We start from the raw sequence: 20,407 nt of genomic DNA on the forward strand, positions 1-20,407 counted from the left end.
GGCATATAAGAACCAACTCCTCTTCTTCTTCTTATCTAAACTATCGAAAAAGGTAAATCAGATGGGGAAAGGAACGGGTTCTAATATGCTTAGATTCTAAACAATTGCTTCACTAATGTTTATTATATGGATCTACTCTATTTCTATCTTTTCTGGAAAAATAAAAATTATATATATATATATATATATATATATATATATATATATATATATATATATATACACATACACACACACACATATATATAAATGGACACTGCATTATAAAACTACAGGAAGCGGGATCAAAAGATCAGCTGAGTCATACAATCGCCAAGAATTGGACACGACTGACTGGCTGATGACATCATCATCATCATCCCAACCTTGTTTTTCTAGCACTAAACATAAAGAATGAAAGCCAAAATTTGTAGAAACAGGAATGGAGGCAAAGGGGAAACGCACGCTTTGTGCACATTCCGTCCGACAGGGACAGCAGAATGGATTTACCAGCAAGAGCCGGGTTCCTGTATCGAGGCTTCTGTTCCACCAAAGGTCGGTATTGAACACCAGCAGCTGAATCGCGGACACCACCACCGTGTCTAAGAGAGCACACTCTGTATTCTGCCACACCTGGAAGAGAGACCGGTTTAAGCCGAGGTTCGGGTTGGCTTGCATCCCACAATCGCCTTTCCTAGTTTTTAAAAGTTAGCAACACAACTGTATTTTGCAGGCCTCCCACAGTGAAACGGCTTCTGGAATTCCAGGCCCTCTAGCAAACTCCCTTCCCGAGGCCCAGAGGTGACACAGGGATTAGGTTTCCGTAACCACATCCGAGGGAAGCTGACACTGGTTTGAGGAGAGACAGGGATCTCGATGAGGGGGTGGAGGGACTACTCATCAAGTTTGGAGATGACACCAAATTGGGAGGACTGGCAAATACTCCAGAAGATAAGAGACAGAGTTCAACGAGATGTGAACACAACGGAAAAATGGGCAAATGAAAACAAGATGCAATTTAATAAAGATAGCAGTTTTCTGCCGGGATCTTTCGGTCTTGTTAATTTTAGCAATGTAATTAGAATATTTATGGGGTTTTATTGTGTTTTTATTCTTTTATCATGTAAACCGCCGTGAGCCCAATAGGGAACGGCGGTATATAAAGTCAAATTAATAGCGCACTTTTAATCCACTTTGCAACTGGATTTTCACTGTGCATGGTGGCAAAATCTGCTGCAGAGGAAGGCCACAGCAAGCCACCCCTGCTTCTAGCTTGCCTTAAATGCCCCCTACTAAGGTCTCCATTCAGAGGTTGCAGCTTGGCAGCACGGAGAGGAAAGGAGCTAACGGAAGAGTATTAAAACATGACCGAAACGTGAAATTCGCAGCTAGAGAAATTAGAGTTTTAAAACTGGGTAAAATGAGTACCCAGCTTGCTGGGGGGTAAACGGTAATGACTGGGGAAGGCACTGGCAAACCACCCCGTATTGAGTCTGCCATGAAAACGCTGGAGGGCGTCACCCCAAGGGTCAGACACGACTCGGTGCTTGCACAGGGGATACCTTTACCTTTTAAGATGATAATATTAGTTTTAAAAGGGAACTAGATGGTTATTTTATTAGTTAAATTTATAGGCCGCTACTCCTGGCTAGCCAACTCGCAGCAGCTAATAACAATTCAGAAACAATAAATAAAAACACAGTAACAATTAACCGGCAGGCTCCAAGACTGAGTGGGGGAGAGACAATGCAGTTCAATGTGGAGATAGGCAAGCAGGCCCCACCCATTCCCAGGCTCAGAAACCAAGAACCTGAACTCGGGAGATGGGAGGGGGAGCAGCCAGTTTCCTAGCTTGTGGCTGAATCCATTAAGGTGGGAGGGGAAATACCATGGACAACCTCCAGAGCTCCCACAAACCCCTGGGGAATCCACGTACCCCTGGCTGGAAATCCCTGCTTTAAGGTTTACTGGACTCTGGCTCTTTACAACGGCTAGGGACCAACTAACACAGCTACCCATCTGAAGAAATAAGCAGTGACCCACGAAAGCTCCTCCCCTGCCACAAATGTTAGTCTTTGTGGTGTTACTAGACTCTGGCTCTTTTGTACGGTGACTCTTCTTCCATATCCCAGGCAAAGGGTAATTCTAGCAATGTTATCTATGAACCTTTGGCACCAAGATTTCAAGCCACGGCTCTTATAAGGCACAACTTTGGAGTTAGTCATCCTTTAGCACAGTGATCCCCAACCTTTTTATCACCGGGGACCGGTCAACGCTTGACAATTTTACTGAGGCCCAGGGGGGAGTCTTTTGCTGAGGGACGTTGCCACTGCCGCCTGAGCCCCTGCTCCACTTGCTTTCCCACCGGCGCCCCTGACTTCCCACCGCCCATGGGGGGGGCGCTGCCAGCAGCATCTGCGCAGTGCCATGCCGAGGAGGAGCCCCAGCCATGGCGGCCGCTGGAGAGCACCAAAGGTGAGCCAGCAGCAGAGTGACAGGGCAGCCCCCGAGGCAGCAGCCGGGGAGGAGGACAAGGAGGAGCCGCGGCCCGGTACCGACTGATCCACGGACCGGTCCCGGTCTCCAGACCGGGGGTTGGGGACCACTGCTTTAGCATACTGGATTTACACTTTGTGCCGCAACAGAACTTCCCTGGAAGGTGTGCTCCTTCCCCCATGGTTCTACGCCACTTTTGTACAATACTCAGAAATTACCATCCTAAAGCTCCTTGTGAATCCAAGGGAAATATACACGGAAGGAAGACGATGCAGAGAATTGTCCAAGGAAAGAAATGCTATCATCGCAAACGGTGACACTGAAATTAAAGAGGGGTGGGGGGAAGATGGAAACATTTATTCTCATATATAAAGATGTCAGGAAGTAAAGATACAAGCTTTAGTCCTATAACTAGCTCGATGCAGGGTCAAGAAGAGTTGGTCTTTATGCCCTGCTTTTCATTGTCCGAAGGAGTCTCAGAGTGGCTTACAATCTCCCTCCCTTCCTCTCCCCACTACAGACACCCTGTGAGGTAGGTGGGGCTCAGAGAGCTCTGACAGAAGTGCTCTGTGAGAACAGCTCTAACAAGACTGTGGCTTGCCCAAGGTTGCCCAGCTGGCTGCATGTGGAGAAGTCTGGAATCAAACCTGGCTCTCCAGATTAGAGGCCACTGCTCTTAACCACTTCAACCAAGAGTTCTAACAGAACTGCTTTGTGAGAACAACTCGAAGAGGACTGTGACTGGTCCAAGGTCACCCAGCTGGCTGCATGTGGAAGAGCAGGGGAATCAAACCCAAATTAATCAAATTAAAACTAAAAGCTGCCGCTCTTAATCACTACACTAAGCCAGCTTTAATGGAATGCCTTTCATTCTCCACAGCCAATCAGAAGCCCTGCTGGGCATAAGCGCCACCTAGCCCCACCCACTTTCAGAAATAACACTTGACAGATTCTAGGAAAGATGTCCGTGGGTGTTGGGGACCCCGGGTTCGGGTTAATTTGGACTCTAATGACTATTCCACCCTGTGGAATATGAGGTGATTGCTACCCAATGCATGACAACATCTCCATGCCCACGTGGAATTCACAACACAGATTCCAGAAGCTACGTATGCAGGGTTTTCAGGACTTGCTCCAAATTATCAATGGAATCATCGAGTTGGAAGGGACCTCCTGGGTCATCTAGTCCAACCCCCTGCACTATGCAGGACACTCCCAACCCTATCGCTCCTCCACTGTCACCTGCCACCCCCTTGAGCCTTCACAGAATCAGCCTCTCTGTCAGATGGCTCTCCAGCCTCTGTTTAAACATCTCCAAAGATGGAGAATCCAGCACCTCCCGAGGAAGCCTGTTCCACTGAGGAACCACTCTCACTGTCAGGAACTTCTTCTGGAGGTTGAGATGGAATTTAGAATCATCTGTACACCGCCCGTGGCGCCGCGGGCGCCACGGACTAAATAAAACAGTAAGGGGTTCTGGGGCGGGATGTGTCCGGGATGAGGAAGGGTCCAGATTGGACCCGTCCTCATGACAGACAACTGGAGGGACCAATCGGCAGGCGCGAAGCGCCTGCCGATTGGTCCCTCCGATTCCCAGCCCCAGCAACTGCGAGCCGCGCGCAGCGCGGCTCGCAGTTGCTCCCGGCCTGACGCGGTGAGAGGCGCAAAGCGCCTCTCGCCGCGTCAGGCCGGCCCCCAAGGGAGCCGCCGACGCAAACACAAGACTCCAGCCGCCGAGAAGCTGCAGAGAAAAAAAAAAACACCCCCAGAGGAGCCTTTCGCAGCTCCAAGCCGCCGCCCAGGAGAGCCAGCAGAAAAACATTAACCCTGGAGGAGCCTTTCAGCTCCAAGCCGGCACGCCCACGAGAGCCAGCAGAAAAAAAAACTCCTGTAGGAGCCTTTCAGCTCAAAGAGAGCCAGCAGAAAAAAAAAAACCCTGGAGGAGCCTTTCGCCGCTTCAAGCCGGCGCCTTGGGAGCCCCAGCAGCCGCCCACAGCGCAGCTGCTGGGTGCTCCCTGCCCTCATGGCCCCAGAACACAATGGAGCCGCCGGGAAAGCCGCAGAAGAACAAAAAAATGCAGAGGAGCCGCCGTCCGCCTCCTCTTTCAGGTAGCCTGTCCCTCGCTCTGTCCCTCACCTGCCGCTCGCTCTGGTCCCCACCTGCTAGCGCCCATTGTCTTCTTCATACAATGGGCTTTTTTACTAGTAGAATCATAAAGTTGGAAGGGACCTCCTGGGTCATCTAGTCCAACCCCCTGCACTGTGCAGGACACTCCCAACCCTCTCCCTCATCCACTGTCACCTGCCACCCCCTTGAGCCTTCACAGAATCAGCCTCTCCGTCAGATGGCTCTCCAGCCTCTGTTTAAAAATCTCCAAAGAAGGAGAACCCACCACCTCCCGAGGAAGCCAGTTCCACTGAGGAACCTGACTGTCAGGAACTTCTTCCTGATGGGACACATAATACAGAAGGTGACCTTACCCACAATAGTTAAAATCCTCCGGAAAGCACCCATTCTCGAAAGTGCTCTATGCTTCTCCACAAACCCCTTCACGCTCGAGACGCCCTTTGGGTAAAGCGGGTTCCGGAAGATTCCAAACACGTCCACGGCCTGGAGTTCTTGGAGCAGCCACGTAACCAGGAGCAGCGCCATCAGGACGTAGCTCGTAACCGCCTGGAGGCTGGTTTTCGAGAACGCCTCAGATCCGAGCTTGTAGTGCAAAAGGCCGGCCTCTAGGAGAGCCAACATGAGGACGGTCGGATAGAAAATGGCTTCCCTCCATGGAAACCGTGTCCAGGAAGAAGCGGTCATGTCCTGAAACTTCTTAACAGAGAAGCACCGGACCACAACAACCCTGAGGGCAAACCCGGCCTGGTTTAGATTCAGACTCAGGGCAAATCCGAATCCAGTCATGAAGAGGACAACGCCGACGGAGCTGGGGATGAAACAGGACGCAACGGCTGTCCCTGCAGAGATGAGAACCATCCCTAGCAGCCTGAAAGGGAGAACAAAAGGAACCAATGAGAGAAAATTCAGTTGTTCGTTTATTTATCTCTGACAATTTTCAGCAAGGCCTTCTGATCTGTGGCAAGATGGTTCCCCTCCCGAATTGTGGCAAGACAGAGCCAGCGCGGTATAGGAGTTAAGAGTGGCAGCTTCCAATCTGGCAAGCTGGGTTTGATTCCCTGCTCCGCCACGTGCAGCCAGCTGGGGGACCTTGAGCCAGTCACAGCCCTGATAGCGCTGTTCTCACACAGCAGTCCTGCCAGAGCTCTCTCAGCCTCCCCTCCCTCACAGGGTGTCTGTTGTGGGGAGAGGAAAGGGAAGGCGACTGGAAGCCACTATCAGACTCCTTCCGATAGAGAAAAGTAGCATGTAAAAAACAACTCTTCTTCTTCCTTGGACTGAAAATAAAACGGACGATATAATAAAGCTCCTGTTTAGATCTATGGGGTAGCCTAAACTGGAATACTGTGTGCAGTTGTGGTCATCATATCCCAAAAAGGTCACTGCTGAAAAACATAGAGAAGGGCAAACAAGATAATTAGGGAGTTTGAGCTCCTTCCCAAATAGAAGAAGAAGAGTTGGTTCTTATATGCCACTTTTCCCTACCCGAAGGAGGCTCAAAGCGGCTTACAGTCGACTTCCCTTTCCTCTCCCCACAACAGACACCCTGTGAGGTGGGTGAGGCTGAGAGAGCCCTGATATCACTGCCCAGTCAGAACCGTTTTATCAGTGCCGTGATGAGCCCAACGTCACCCAGCTGGTTGCATGTGGGGGAGTGCAGAATTGAACCTGGCATGCCAGATTAGAAGTCCGCACTCCTAACCACTACACCAAACTGGCACTCTCAAGATATACAAGAGGCTGAACAGTTTGGGACTTATCTAACTTGAAAGTTTGGTGTTAGGGGATGCACACTGATTAAAATGGACTAAAAGGGACACGATAGAAGTTTATAAATTATCAATGTGGACAGAGTTGGCCACTCTGTGAGACAGGAGGCTGGACAAGATGGACCCCTGGTCTGACCCAGCAGGGATGTCCTTAGGAAGGCCTCGGCCTCTCTGCCCTGTTGCTGGCCTCCAGAGGAACTGGCTGGCCCCTGTGTGAGACAGGAGACTGGACTGGATGGACCCCTGGTCTGACCCAGCAGGGCTCTCCTGATGTCCTTAGGAAGGCCTCGGCCTCTCTGCCCTGTTGCTGGCTCTCCAGACGAACTGGCTGGCCCCTGTGTGAGACAGGAGGCTGGACTGGATGGACCCCTGGTCTGACCCAACAGGGCTCTCCTGATATCCTTAGGAAGGCCTCGGCCTCTCTGCCCTGTTGCTGGCCTCCAGAGGAACTGGCTGGCCCCTGTGTGAGACAGGAGACTGGACTGGATGGACCCCTGGTCTGACCCAGCAGGGCTCTCCTGATGTCCTTAGGAAGGCCTCGGCCTCTCTGCCCTGTTGCTGGCTCTCCAGAGGAACTGGCTGGCCCCTGAGTGAGACAGGAGGCTGGACTGGATGGACCCCTGGTCTGACCCAACAGGGCTCTCCTGATGTCCTTAGGAAGGCCTCGGCCTCTCTGCCCTGTTGCTGGCTCTCCAGAGGAACTGGCTGGCCCCTGAGTGAGACAGGAGGCTGGACTGGAGGGACCCCTGGTCTGATCCAGCAGGGCTCTCCCTGATGTCCTTAGGAAGGCCTCGGCCTCTCTGCCCTGTTGCTGGCTCTCCAGAGGAACTGGCTGGCCCCTGAGTGAGACAGGAGGCTGGACTGGATGGACCCCTGGTCTGACCCAACAGGGCTCTCCTGATGTCCTTAGGAAGGCCTCGGCCTCTCTGCCCTGTTGCTGGCTCTCCAGAGGAACTGGCTGGCCCCTGAGTGAGACAGGAGGCTGGACTGGAGGGACCCCTGGTCTGATCCAGCAGGGCTCTCCCTGATGTCCTTAGGAAGGCCTCGGCCTCTCTGCCCTGTTGCTAGCCCTCCAGAGGAACTGGCTGGCCCCTGAGTGAGACAGGAGGCTGGACTGGATGGACCCCTGGTCTGACCCAGCAGGGTTGTGGTGTTTGTATGAAGTTTTGCAAACTATCAGGAGGGCTCACCAAAACCCAAAACGTAACAACAGGCAGGCCTGCCCGTAGCTCCAAGGCTCCCCACCTTCACCACCCCACAAGCTGTAAGAAGTTACCTAACGTCGCTGGCCATGGGGGAACCTCCAAGGCCAAACTCCAACAGCTGCTCCATTCCCCAGAGGAAAAGCGCGTCCAGAGGAGGCAGAACCCCCAGCAGCCAGAAGACGGGCAAAGCCAAAAACACAACATGCAAAATCTGGTTCGCCAGCTTTAAACCGGGCACGTCAGCCGTGAACCTGGATAGAAATGGACAAAAGTATCATTTCTGGGACCGAAGTAAGGGCTCCCAAGACTCTTTGCCCTGCCATGCTGTTTTACAGGAATTATTTCCATTATCTTCTTGAACTACGTGCAGGAATAATCAGAAAAGATGATAACCGAGGTTTAAAGGATGGGACTTTTAAAATACAATCCTTTTTTTTATTATGTCCTATTATTACTTACTGCCAGCTTGTCCCATCAACTAGTAGGGTTTTCAAGACAAGAGGTTGTTTGCCATGGCCTGCCTCTGCTCAGCAGCCCTAGACTTCTGTGGTGGTCTCGCATTCAAGGACTAACCAGGGCTGACCCTACTTAGCTTTCATCACTGACTACCCAGGTCAGTGCTGGTTTATAGATAATTAAGACTAAGATAAGATGTTGCATATTATGACATTGCCTACCTCAAGTCTGGTCAACTAAAATTAATTATCCATAAGCTTGACTAGATAAATGCTTATATTTCACCTGATTCAGATATGCAATGTCAATTTAGATGCTTGCTTACAATCTGTTCGACTGACTGTGATACGTAAACCTGTAGGAAAATGTGTTTGCATGGTGTATATACAGTCAAGAGGCAACATAAGGGGAAGGCCTCGGCCTCTCTGCCCTGTGGCTGGCCCTCCAGAGGAACTGGCTGGCCCCTGTGTGAGACAGGAGGCTGGACTGGATGGACCCCTGGTCTGACCCAGCAGGGCTCTCCTGGTGTCCTTAGGAAGGGCTCGGCCTCTCTGCCCTGTTGCTGGCCCCCCAGAGGAACTGGCTGGCCCCTGTGTGAGACAGGAGGCTGGACTGGATGGACCCCTGGTCTGACCCAGCAGGGCTCTCCTGATGTCCTTAGGAAGGCCTCAGCCTCTCTGCCCTGTTGCTGGCCCTCCAGAGGAACTGGCTGGCCCCTGTGTGAGGCAGGAGGCTGGACTGGATGGACCCCTGGTCTCACCCAGCAGGGCTCTCCTGATGTCCTTAGGAAGGCCTCAGCCTCTCTGCCCTGTTGCTGGCCCTCCAGAGGAACTGGCTGGCCCCTGTGTGAGGCAGGAGGCTGGACTGGATGGACCCCTGGTCTCACCCAGCAGGGCTCTCCTGATGTCCTTAGGAAGGCCTCAGCCTCTCTGCCCTGTTGCTGGCCCTCCAGAGGAACTGGCTGGCCCCTGTGTGAGGCAGGAGGCTGGACTAGAGGGACCCCTGGTCTCACCCAGCAGGGCTCTCCTGATGTCCTTAGGAAGGCCTTGGCCTCTCTGCCCTGTTGCTGGCCCTCAGAGGAACTGGCTGGCCCCTGTGTGAGGCAGGAGGCTGGACTAGAGGGACCCCTGGTCTGACCCAGCAGGGCTCTCCTGATGCTCTTAGGAAGGCCTCGGCCTCTCTGCCCTGTTGCTGGCCCTCAGAGGAACTGGCTGGCCCCTGTGTGAGACAGGAGGCTGGACTGGATGGACCCCTGGTCTGACCCAGCAGGGCTCTCCTGATGTCCTTAGGAAGGCCTCGGCCTCTCTGCCCTGTTGCTGGCCCTCCAGAGGAACTGGCTGGCCCCTGTGTGAGGCAGGAGGCTGGACTAGATGGACCCCTGGTCTGACCCAGCAGGGCTCTCCTGATGTCCTTAGGAAGGCCTCGGCCCCTCTGCCCTGTTGCTGGCCCTCCAGAGGAACTGGCTGGCCCCTGTGTGAGACAGGAGGCTGGACTGGATGGACCCCTGGTCTGACCCAGCAGGGCTCTCCTGATGTCCTTAGGAAGGCTTCGGCCTCTCTGCCCTGTTGCTGGCCCTCCAGAGGAACTGGCTGGCCCCTGTGGGAGACAGGAGGCTGGACTGGATGGACCCCTGGTCTGACCCAGCAGGGCTCTCCTGATGTCCTTAGGAAGGCCTCGGCCTCTCTGCCCTGTTGCTGGCCCTCCAGAGGAACTGGCTGGCCCCTGTGTGAGACAGGAGGCTGGACTGGAGGGACCCCTGGTCTGACCCAGCAGGGCTCTCCTGATGTCCTTAGGAAGGCCTCGGCCTCTCTGCCCTGTTGCTGGCCCTCCAGAGGAACTGGCTGGCCCCTGTGTGAGACAGGAGGCTGGACTGGAGGGACCCCTGGTCTGACCCAGCAGGGCTCTCCTGATGTCCTTAGGAAGGCCTCGGCCCCTCTACCCTGTTGCTGGCCCTCCAGAGGAACTGGCTGGCCCCTGTGTGAGACAGGAGGCTGGACTGGAGGGACCCTGGTCTGACCCAGCAGGGCTCTCCTGATGTCCTTAGGAAGGCCTCGGCCTCTCTGCCCTGTTGCTGGCCCTCCAGAGGAACTGGCTGGCCCCTGCGTGAGACAGGAGGCTGGACTGGAGGGACCCTGGTCTGACCCAGCAGGGCTCTCCTGATGTCCTTAGGAAGGCCTCGGCCTCTCTGCCCTGTTGCTGGCCCTCCAGAGGAACTGGCTGGCCCCTGTGTGAGACAGGAGGCTGGACTGGATGGACCCCTGGTCTGACCCAGCAGGGCTCTTATATTCTTATATGATGAAAATACAATAAAAACAATTTTTAAAAATACAAGTCCCAATGCGAGTGGATTACAGAACACTCCCCCTGGATAGGCCCCCACTCTTCTTTCTCCCAGACAACGCAGGACTATTTTACCTGTCGGTGAGATCCACCGCGACGAAGATGAAAATGTAGAAAGGTCTCATCAGAGCTGTGATCTCATAGGGGTCCAGCACTTGGAAAGCGGCAGACTCCGCAGGAGTGTTCACAATTAACGAGTACTCCCCTACACAAACCGTCAGCCACCCGACCACAAAGAGCGTGACCGAAACGCCGACATTCCCGCCGTACAGCAAGGTGAGTCGATTAGGTAGCAAGTACCAAGTCCCAACGGCGCACAGCGCCCCAGCGAGAACGGAGTGCCCAACCATGTTGGCGACATGCTTCTTGCCTGGAATAAGGAATTTCACTGTTTCCGAACCGGCACAGCTCGCAAACTCCCACACGTCTTCGTCCGCGAGGTTATTGCGCACTGGCGCACTTTCCACTGGTTCCCTCCTCCGCCTTGCCTCCCAAGCCGTCCCCTGCATGACCGAAGCGGCAGCGAGCATGAGTCCTCCGGAAAGGGAGGCTGCGCCGTAGTCTGGCAGAACGTCTAACTGATAGAGGATGGTCCCCACGCCTCCCAGCGCCCATGGCATCAGGAGCAGAACGATCTGATTCACGTAGACGTAAGCCGGCGCGCTCTGGCCCAGCTTCAGCCGGGGGCCGCCCAACGCGGTCTGTGCGAGGCGCCTCAAGAGGAAGCTTCGTTTGTGGTAATCCAGAAGGGGCACGTCCGGACCCATGCTCATCTGGCCGGATTTCGGGCGGGACTCATCCTCTCTGCAATGAAAGCAAGAGAAGCGATAGAGGGGCGTTGGGAGTCGCACATCGTTTTGGATGTGGACAAAGTCTGCCAGTACCGACCAACTGGTGGTCTTTGGTGCTGAGAAGGTATGTCTGGCCTCAACCAGGGACAGGGCATTTTTCGACCTGGCCCCTACCTGGTGGAATGAGCTCCCGGAGCACATCCGGGCCCTGCTGGAGCTAGCACAGTTCAGCAGGGCCTGTAAAATGGAGCTCTTTCACCAGGCTTTTGGTTGGGGCCGACGAAAACATGAACATCTAACTCCACCAACACGTTACCTTCTACCCTCGTTGTGGGAGATCTAGACCAGGGGTAGTCAACCTGTGGTCCTCCAGATGTCCATGGACTACAATTCCCATGAGCCCCTGCCAGCGAATGCTGGCAGGGGCTCATGGGATTTGTAGTCCATGGACATCTGGAGGACCACAGGTTGACTACCCCTGGCTTAAAGGCGCCTCTGGAATCTAACGTTGTTAAACTTCTAAGGCAGCCTTTCTCAACTTTTTAACCACTGAGAACCCCCTGAAACAGTCTTCGGGCTTTGAGAAACCCCAGAAGTGGCGCCATCGTGCAGGATATGGTTGGGGAGCAGAGCTGTGGACACGCCCGCCTTGGGCTCCTCCCCTTCCCTCCCACTCCAGGCCCCTCCTTGGCCATTTTTGGAGGGGGCGGCAGATCAACATAACCATATATCATCATATCCCCTGATAAACATTTAAGAAATTTTAAAAAAATATATTAACCATTCGTTAACTCCCACCCATTTGGGAAACCCTTCCAGGGCCCGTCAAGGTTTCCTACACGAAACCCTGGCTGAGAGCACACTGGCAGGACCTCATGGGAATTGTAGTCCATGTAATCTGGAGAACCCCGGTTTGGCCACCCCTGTTTTAAGATCAACGAACTTTGGTCTGAAGATCTGTGTTGGCATACAAAAGCTGACCCCTAGAATCAAACTTTGCAGGTCTTAAAGGTGCCCCTGGGACTCCCAATTTTTCTCTGCTGCCTCAGACCAACCTGGCTGCACACCAAAAAAAAGCTACTTGGAACTCTTTCCCCTGCTCTAAAGACCGCATTCCAAGCCCTCAAAAAACCGGAGCAGAGCAAATAATCGTCAATTAAGGAGTTGGCAGAAGGCCACGAGGCACAGAGGCCTCACTGGAAATCTGCCCAAGAACTGTGCACCACATGCATCTATCCCAAAGATGCCTTGTAACTTGGGAAGGGGGGCAGGAGGGGGGAATTCAATAATATAGTATTGCATACGCTGGCAACCAGCGTGGCATACTGGTTAAGAGCGGCAGCTTCTAATCAGCAGACCTGGGTTTGATTCCCCCCCTTCCTCCGCATGCAGCCAACTGGGTGATATTGGATCCGTCCCAGTTCTCTTAGAGCTGTTCTCGCAGAGCAGTTCTGTCAGAGCTCTCTCATCCCCACTTACCTCATGGGGTTTCTGTTGTGGGGGGAGGAAGGGAAAAGTGTTTGTAAGCTGCTTTAAGACTCTTTTTTTTGTAATTTTATTATTTATTATATTATATAAAGCATTTACAGAAAAGTAAAAGAGAAAAAAAAGCGACCAGCTGATATGGTTTGCCATCCTCTTTTAACATACATGCTTTAAGACTCTTATAGCGGGATATACAAACCAACTCTCCTTGTATTGCATATTCCGTGAAAGAAAATGGATTAAAAATACTGATCTGGAACATTAAAAGAGCCTTGGGACAGCTAATGCCTTTATTATGCCTTTAGAAGAAGAAGAGTTGGTTATTATACCCCACTTTTCACTGCCTGAAGGAATCTCAAAAGTGGTTTACAATTGCCTCCTCTTCCTCCCCCCGCAGCAGTGAGGTAGGCGAGGCTGAGAGAGCCCTGATAGAACTGCACTGAGAGGACAGCTCTAACAGGACTATCACTAGAGCAAGTTCACCCAGCTGGCTGCATGTGGAAGAGTTGGGAATCAAACCTGGCTCTCCAGATTTTCATACCCCACTTTTCACTGCCGAAAGGAGTCTCAAAGCTTACAATAGCCTCCCCTCCCTCCCCCACAGCAGACACCCTACCATAAGGTGACCAGATTGTCCCACTTTTGGAGGGACATCTGGGGGTACCTGGCCAATAGTACTTATATTGAAATTTTAAAATATATATTACAATACTATTTTTGCGTTCTATGCAACCTTTTGTTGCCCCATATAGACCAAATGTTTAATCAAGAACCCCCCCCCCCCAGTCAATGGTGTCCCGCTTTACCCATGTTAAAATCTGGTCCCCTTACCCTACAACAGGGGTAGTCAAACTGCGGCCCTCCAGATGTCCATGGACTACAATTCCCAGGAGCCCCTGGCAGGGGCTCCTGGGAATTGTAGTCCATGGACATCTGGAGGGCCGCAGTTTGACTACCCCTGCCCTACAAGGTAGGTAGGGGCGAAAGACCTTTGAGAGCTGGGTATCAAACCCAGCTCCTCCACTGGAACCTCTGACCATGGAAGTCATACAGAACGCAACGCAAGAACATGTGCAACCAACGTACCTGATTAAATGCCAACAGAAGCTCTGACAATCCGGGGGTGCTGAAGTCCGCTCACAAGCACCGTTTTAACATCCCAATGGCCTAAAATGAGACCAACTATTTCTTTTTTGACAAAGGACAGAGCGAGACAAGAAGATGAAAGAAACCACTTTCATTGGGCCTAGTCTCTTGGCAACTGCCGAAACACAACACAAGCACACACACACACTATGTCTAGGTGTGTGTACAACCTCCCACATTCCCTTTTTGTTTGTCTTTTAGACAAAGCTGACATCTGGCAACAAACCGTAGCATTTTTAAGACCAGAGAAGAACAGAGATTCTTTGCCACTGCATGGTGGCCACTCCAGAATTCCTTGCCGCATTCCCCTCCCAATGCTAAATTGGGACTACTGTCCTTAGCATCCCAAACCTGACAAGCCTCGGCTGTCCATGGCAGGGAACAAACAAATGCAGGAGATGCAGGGTGTAGCATACCTAGCTATAAATGCAGGGAGATTCAGGTGGGACCCCATGCTGGCCACTTGCAGAAAAAACTGTGAGTCCCACGATGAACCTTTAAGACCAACAAAGTTTTATTCAAGGGGTGAGCTTTTGTGTGTAGGCACAATGATGGGCCTGGAGGGGGTGCGAAGGGGAGGAGCCCTGGGTGGACATGTCCACAGCTCTGCTTCCCAAATCCTAACCATATTCTGCCCGATCTTGCCACTTTTGGGGCTTCTTGAAGCCTGAAGGATGTTTCAGGGGTTTCTCAAGGGTAAAAATGTTGAGTAAGCTGCTTCAGACCCACACAGCTACACACCTGAATCTGTCTGTATCAGGGGTAGTCAAACTGCGGCCCTCCAGATGTCCGTGGACTACAAATGCTGGCAGGGGCCCATGGGAAATGTAGTCCACTGACATCTGGAAGGCCGCAGTTTGACTACCCCTGGTCTATATCATCAGGTATCCCTATTTGTAATCTCAGTACTACTTTATCTTGGAGACAAACAAGAACATCTCGGAACGGACGGAACCAACACAATAACCTGTAGGTGCTGCTGGACGGAACCAACACAATAACCCTCTGAAATGGTATCTGCCTAGCTACCTCCCACTCCTGGATACAACTAGCTAGATACCAAGAGGGCGAGATGCCCCCGGAGAAAGCTGCTCTGGTTTCCTGCAGACCTAACAGACAGGCCACAAATGCTGCGGAGTTGCCAACCTCCAGCTGGAGGGCTGGAGAATCTCCTGGAATTCTAACTGGATGATGGATTCAGCAGCATCATACCATGCATTATATCCATTCAATGGGTTTCCGAAGACAGAATATAAATCCCAAATTAATAAATTAGTTAATTAATTAAAGGCCCCCCTTCCCCAAATCCTACCCTTTCTTAGTTCCACCCACAAAATTTTCCAAGTATCCTCCAGGCAGCAGCTTCGATATGCCGTCGCTGGTCTACCCAGCCACACAGGTAGTTACAGGCCAACTCATCTGCTGAGCATTGGCTGAGTGCAAATGATACATGAGCACATACACACATCCCCTTCATTCCCTTAACATTGCAGAGTTCCCATGCACCCATGAACCCTCAGCTCATGCTCTGAGCGTTCAGAGTAAAAACCCGCCATGCACTTCCCCAACTCCTCCCCTAAGCATTCACAGCCTGCAAACGAACCATGCACCTCTGGACTCCTCCCCTGAGCATTCACAGAGCACAACTGAGCCATGCAGCACCCCCCGACTCCTCCCTTGAGCACCCAAAGAGTGCAAACGAGCCCTGCACCCCCCGACTTCTCCCCCGAGCATTCAAAGAGTGCAAATGAGCCATGCACCTCTGGACTCCTCCCCTGAGCATACACAGAGCACAACTGAGCCATGAAGCCTCCCAGCTCAACCCCTGAGCACTGGCGAGCCAAGCACCTCCCAGCTCATACCGCTACCTTTGGCAGAGGGCAACCGAGCCCTGCACCCCCCGACTCCTCCCCTGAGCACCCAAAGAGTGCAACCGAGCCCTGCACCTCTCGACTCCTCCCCTGAGCATTCGCAGAGTGCAAACGAGCCCTGCACCTCTCGACTCCTCCCCTGAGCAATCAGAGTGCAAACGAGCCCTGCACCCCCCGACTCCTCCCCTGAGCATTCGCAGAGTGCAAACGAGGCATACACCCTCCCAGCTCAACCGCTGAGCGCTGGCGAGCCAAGCACCTCCCAGCTCATACCGCTACCTTTGGCAGAGGGCAAACGAGCCTTGCACCCCCCGACTCCGCCCCTGAGCATTCGCAGAGTGCAACCGAGCCCTGCACCTACCGAGGTGCACCCACCTCCCCTGAGCGTCCGCCAGGCGCGCACCCCCCGCCCCGTGGCAATACCCGCACTCGGCTCCGGTTTCCCCGGGGAGGGCGCGCGGCCTGCAGCTGGGCCGAGCGGAGCCCCGGGAGAGGCGAGCGAGGCGAAGGAGGGCGGTCGCTGCAGCAGCCCCGGGCCCGCTCGCCGTCCCCGGCCGCTCCCCCTGGCGGAGCCCGCGAAAAGGACGACCAGGAGGAGGAGGAGGAGGCGAGGAAATGGCCGCCTGGCCGGGAAACCGGGACGCCCCGGGAGGGAAGGGCGCTGGCTTCCGAGGAGACCTGCTCAAGGCCTCCCCCACCCATAAAGCTGCTGGCTTGGAAGGCAGCCCCCCCCCCCCGCCACCCGGATAAATTAAGGCAGGGGGCTCTGGGTTGCTGGGTCTCCCCTCTCCACCACCACCCCCCTCCTCCAAAGTGCATGGTGCATAAAGGGATTGCCATGGATTCCTCCATGGATTCCTCCAGGATCGCACTGCTCTGCACAAAAGGAGCGCTGGTCGACCCTACACAAGGCTTGCAGCCAGCAGGGAAGAGCAAGGCCGTGGGCCTGGCTCTCAAATTAAGGCGACAAAATCTGAGCCCCCCTCCCCCCTCTGGGGGAGGCATCGTCAAGACCCGCAAAGATTCACTCAAGGTGTGAGCTTTTGGGAGCAGGCAAGCTTCCTCACGCAATGGAACAGGGATCCTAAGAGTTGTTGTTGTTATGTGCGAAGTCGTGTCCGACCCATCGCGACCCCATGGACAATGATCCTCCAGGCCTTCCTGTCCTCCACCATTCCCCGGAGTCCATTTAAGTTTGCACCTACTGCTTCAGTGACTCCATCCAGCCACCTCATTCTCTGTCGTCCCCTTCTTCTTTTGCCCTCGATCGCTCCCAGCATTAGGCTCTTCTCCAGGGAGTCCTTCCTTCTCATGAGGTGGCCAAAGTATTTGAGTTTCATCTTCAGGATCTGGCCTTCTAAAGAGCAGTCAGGGTTGATCTCCTCTAGGACTGACCGGTTTGTTCGCCTTGCAGTCCAAGGGACTCGCAAGAGTCTTCTCCAGCACCAGAGTTCAAAAGCCTCAATTCTTTGACGCTCGGCCTTCCTTATGGTCCAACTTTCGCAGCCATACATTGCAACTGGGAATACCATAGCCTTGACTAAACGCACTTTTGTTGGCAGGGTGATGTCTCTGCTTTTTAGGATGCTGTCTAGATTTGCCATAGCTTTCCTCCCCAGGAGCAAGCGTCTTTTAATTTCTTTGCTGCAGTCCCCATCTGCAGTGATCTTGGAGCCCAGGAAAATAAAATCTGTCACTATCTCCATTTCTTCCCCATCTATTTGCCATGAATTGAGAGGGCCGGATGCCATGATCTTTGTTTTCTTGATGTTGAGTTTCAAGCCAACTTTTGCACTCTCCTCCTTCACCCGCATCAACAGGCTCTTTAGTTCCTCTTCACTTTCTGCCATTAGAGTGGTATCATCTGCATATCTGAGGTTGTTGATATTTCTCCCTGCAATCTTGATCCCAATTTGTGACTCCTCTAATCCCGCATTTCTCATGATGTGCTCTGCATACAAGTTAAATAGGCAAGGCGACAGTATACAGCCTTGCCGAACTCCTTTCTCAATTTTGAACCAGTCAGTGATTCCATGTTCAGTTCTCACTGTTGCTTCTTGACCTGCATATAAATTTCTCAAGAGACAAATAAGATGCTCTGGTATTCCCATCTCTTTAAGAACTTGCCACAATTTGTTGTGCTCCACACAATCAAAGGCTTTAGCATAGTCAATGAAGCAGAAGTAGACGTTCTTCTGGTACTCCCTAGCTTTCTCCATGATCCAGCGTATGTTGGCAATTTGATCTCTAGTTCCTCTGCCTCTTCGAAATCCTGCCTGTACTTCTGGAAGTTCTCGGTCCACATATTGCTGGAGCCTAGCTTGTAGGATTTTGAGCATAACTTTGCTAGCATGAGAAATTAGTGCAATGGTGCGGTAGTTTGAACATTCTTTGGCATTGCCCTTCTTTGGGATTGGAATGTAAACTGACCTTTTCCAATCCTGTGGCCATTGTTGAGTTTTCCAAATTTGCTGGCATATTGAGTGTAGCACTTTTACTGCATCGTCTTTTAAGATTTTGAATAGTTCAACTGGAATGCTGTCACCACCACTAGCTTTATTGTTGCTCAGACTTCCTAAGGCCCATTTGACTTCACATTCCAGGATGTCTGGCTCCAGGTCAGTAACTACCCCACTGTGGTCATCAGGGATGTTAAGCTCGCTCTTGTATAGTTGTTCTGTATAATTTTGCCACCTTTGTTTAATCTCTTCTGCTTCTGTGAGGTCCCTACCATTTTGGTCCCTTATCATACCCAATTTTGCATGAAACGTTCTCTTCATATCTCCAATTTTCTTGAAAAGATCTCTGGTCCTCCCCATTCTATTGTTTTCTTCTATTTGTTTGCACTGTTCATTTAAGAAGGCATTCTTATCTCTTCTAGCTTTTCTCTGAAATTCTACATTCAATTGGGTGTATCTTTCTCTTTCTCCCTTGCCTTTCACTTCCCTTCTCTCCTTAGCTATTTGTAAAGCTTCCTCAGACAGCCATTTTGATTTCTTGCATTTCTTTTTCTTTGGGATGGTTTTAGTTGCTACCTCTTGTACAATGTTGCGAACCTCAGTCCATAGTTCTTCAGGCACTCTGTCTATCAGATCTAATTCCTTAAATCTATTTGTCACCTCTACTGTGTATTCGTCGGGGATATGATTTAGTTCATACCTGAGTGGCCTAGTGCTTTTCCCTATTTTCTTCAATTTAAGCCTAAATTTTGCAACAAGAAGCTCATGATCTGAACCACAATCAGCTCCTGGTCTTGTTTTTATTGACTGGATAGAACTTTTCCATCTTTGGCTGCAGAGCACATAGTCAATCTGATTTCTGTGTTGACCGTCTGGTGATGTCCATGTGTAAAGTCGTCTCTTGGGTTGTTGGAAAAGAGTGTTTGCTATGACCATTGTATTCTCTTGACAAAATTCTACCAGCCTGTGCCCTGCTTCATTTTGTACTCCAAGGCCAAACTTGCCTGTTATCCCGGTTATCTTTTGGCTTCCTACTTTAGCATTCCAATCCCCCATGATGATAAGCACATCATTTTTTGGCGTTGCTTCTAGAAGGTGTTGTAGGGCTTCATAGAACTGATCAACTTCATCCTCTTCAGCAGCAGTGGTTGGGGCATAGACCTGGATCACTGTGATGTTGAATGGTTTGCCTTGGATTCGAACTGAGATCATTCTGTCATTTTGGGGATTGTATCCCAAGACTGCTTTTCCTACTCTCTTATTGATTATGAAGGCTACTCCATTTCTTCTGCGAGATTCTTGTCCACAGTAGTATACCTGATGGTCATCTGAATTAAATTCACCCATTCCTGTCCATTTTAGTTCACTGATTCCTAAAATGTCGATGTTCAGTCTTGACATTTCTTGTTTGACCACGTCCAGCTTACCTTGATTCATGGATCTGACGTTCCAGGTTCCTATGGAATAAAAATCTTTACAGCATCGGACTGTCTTTTCGCCACCAGTTACTTCCACAACTGAGCGTCCTTTCGGCTTTGGCCCAGTCGCTTCATTCATTCTGGCACTACTCGTACTAGCCGTCTGCTCATCCCCAGTAGCATATTGGACACCTTCCGACCTGAGGGGCTCATCTTCCAGCGTCATATCGTTATGCCTATTGGAACTGTCCATAGAGTTTTCATGGCAAAGATACTGGAGTGGTTTGCCATTTCCTTCTCCAGTGGATCACCTTTTGTCAGAGCTCTCAGCTATGACCTGTCCGTCTTGGGTGGCCCTGCACGGTATAGCTCATAGCTTCACTGAACTACGCAAGCCCCCTTGCCACAACAAGGCAGCGATCCTTGAAGGGGGATCCTAAGAGTACAGAGAGTAAATTAGTAGTAAATGAAATGAGTAAACAGTGTAAATGTAGATTGTTTTTTTTTTATTTCTCTTTGGATTTATATACCGCTGCTCTCAATTAGTCTCGCGGCGGTTTACAATAAAACAATAATAAAATACAATAAACCCTTCAAAAAAAAAAACCTCTGAATACCTTAAACGTTGTTTTACAACTGCACCCCAGGGTCGTGACAGTGTCCCAGTTGGGATATTTGGTTCACATAGCAGCAGACAGGGGTGTGCATTTGGCTAATCCAGATGAGATTACTTCGATCCATGCTATTTCCAGTGGCCACTTAAGGCTGTGAAAGTTGGACCATGAAGAAATTGGACAAGAGGTCTGGGCCCAGTGGACCTGGGAGACCCCCCCTCCCTGCCTATACCCCCCCCCCCCAAAGAGC

General features: G+C 51.7%; 1 protein-coding gene across 3 annotated transcripts in view; it reads right to left on the reverse strand.

The window, feature by feature from the left end:
* The window catches only part of PCNX4 (pecanex 4), a 37,486-nt gene extending 21,152 nt beyond the window's left edge, over positions 1 to 16,334 (reverse strand). The window contains exons 1-7 of one of the 3 annotated variants that reach the window (XM_077323945.1): positions 16,090 to 16,195; positions 13,736 to 13,816; positions 10,449 to 11,177; positions 7,649 to 7,828; positions 4,957 to 5,471; positions 2,694 to 2,794; positions 490 to 612 (exon numbers count right to left, since the gene is read on the reverse strand). In XM_077323945.1, the coding sequence (XP_077180060.1) occupies positions 490 to 612; positions 2,694 to 2,794; positions 4,957 to 5,471; positions 7,649 to 7,828; positions 10,449 to 11,146 (1,617 nt within the window). In that variant the 5' untranslated portion in view covers positions 11,147 to 11,177; positions 13,736 to 13,816; positions 16,090 to 16,195. Of the gene's footprint in view, positions 1 to 489; positions 613 to 2,693; positions 2,795 to 4,956; positions 5,472 to 7,648; positions 7,829 to 10,448; positions 11,178 to 13,735; positions 13,838 to 16,089 lie in introns of all 3 variants that reach the window. The other 2 variants (XM_077323946.1, XM_077323947.1) reach the window with 2 other exon arrangements.
* Between the last annotated feature and the right edge of the window lie 4,073 nt (positions 16,335 to 20,407).

The sequence above is a fragment of the Paroedura picta genome, chromosome 2 (genome assembly GCF_049243985.1).
Source record: "Paroedura picta isolate Pp20150507F chromosome 2, Ppicta_v3.0, whole genome shotgun sequence".
Classification (NCBI taxonomy): Eukaryota; Metazoa; Chordata; class Lepidosauria; order Squamata; family Gekkonidae; genus Paroedura; species Paroedura picta.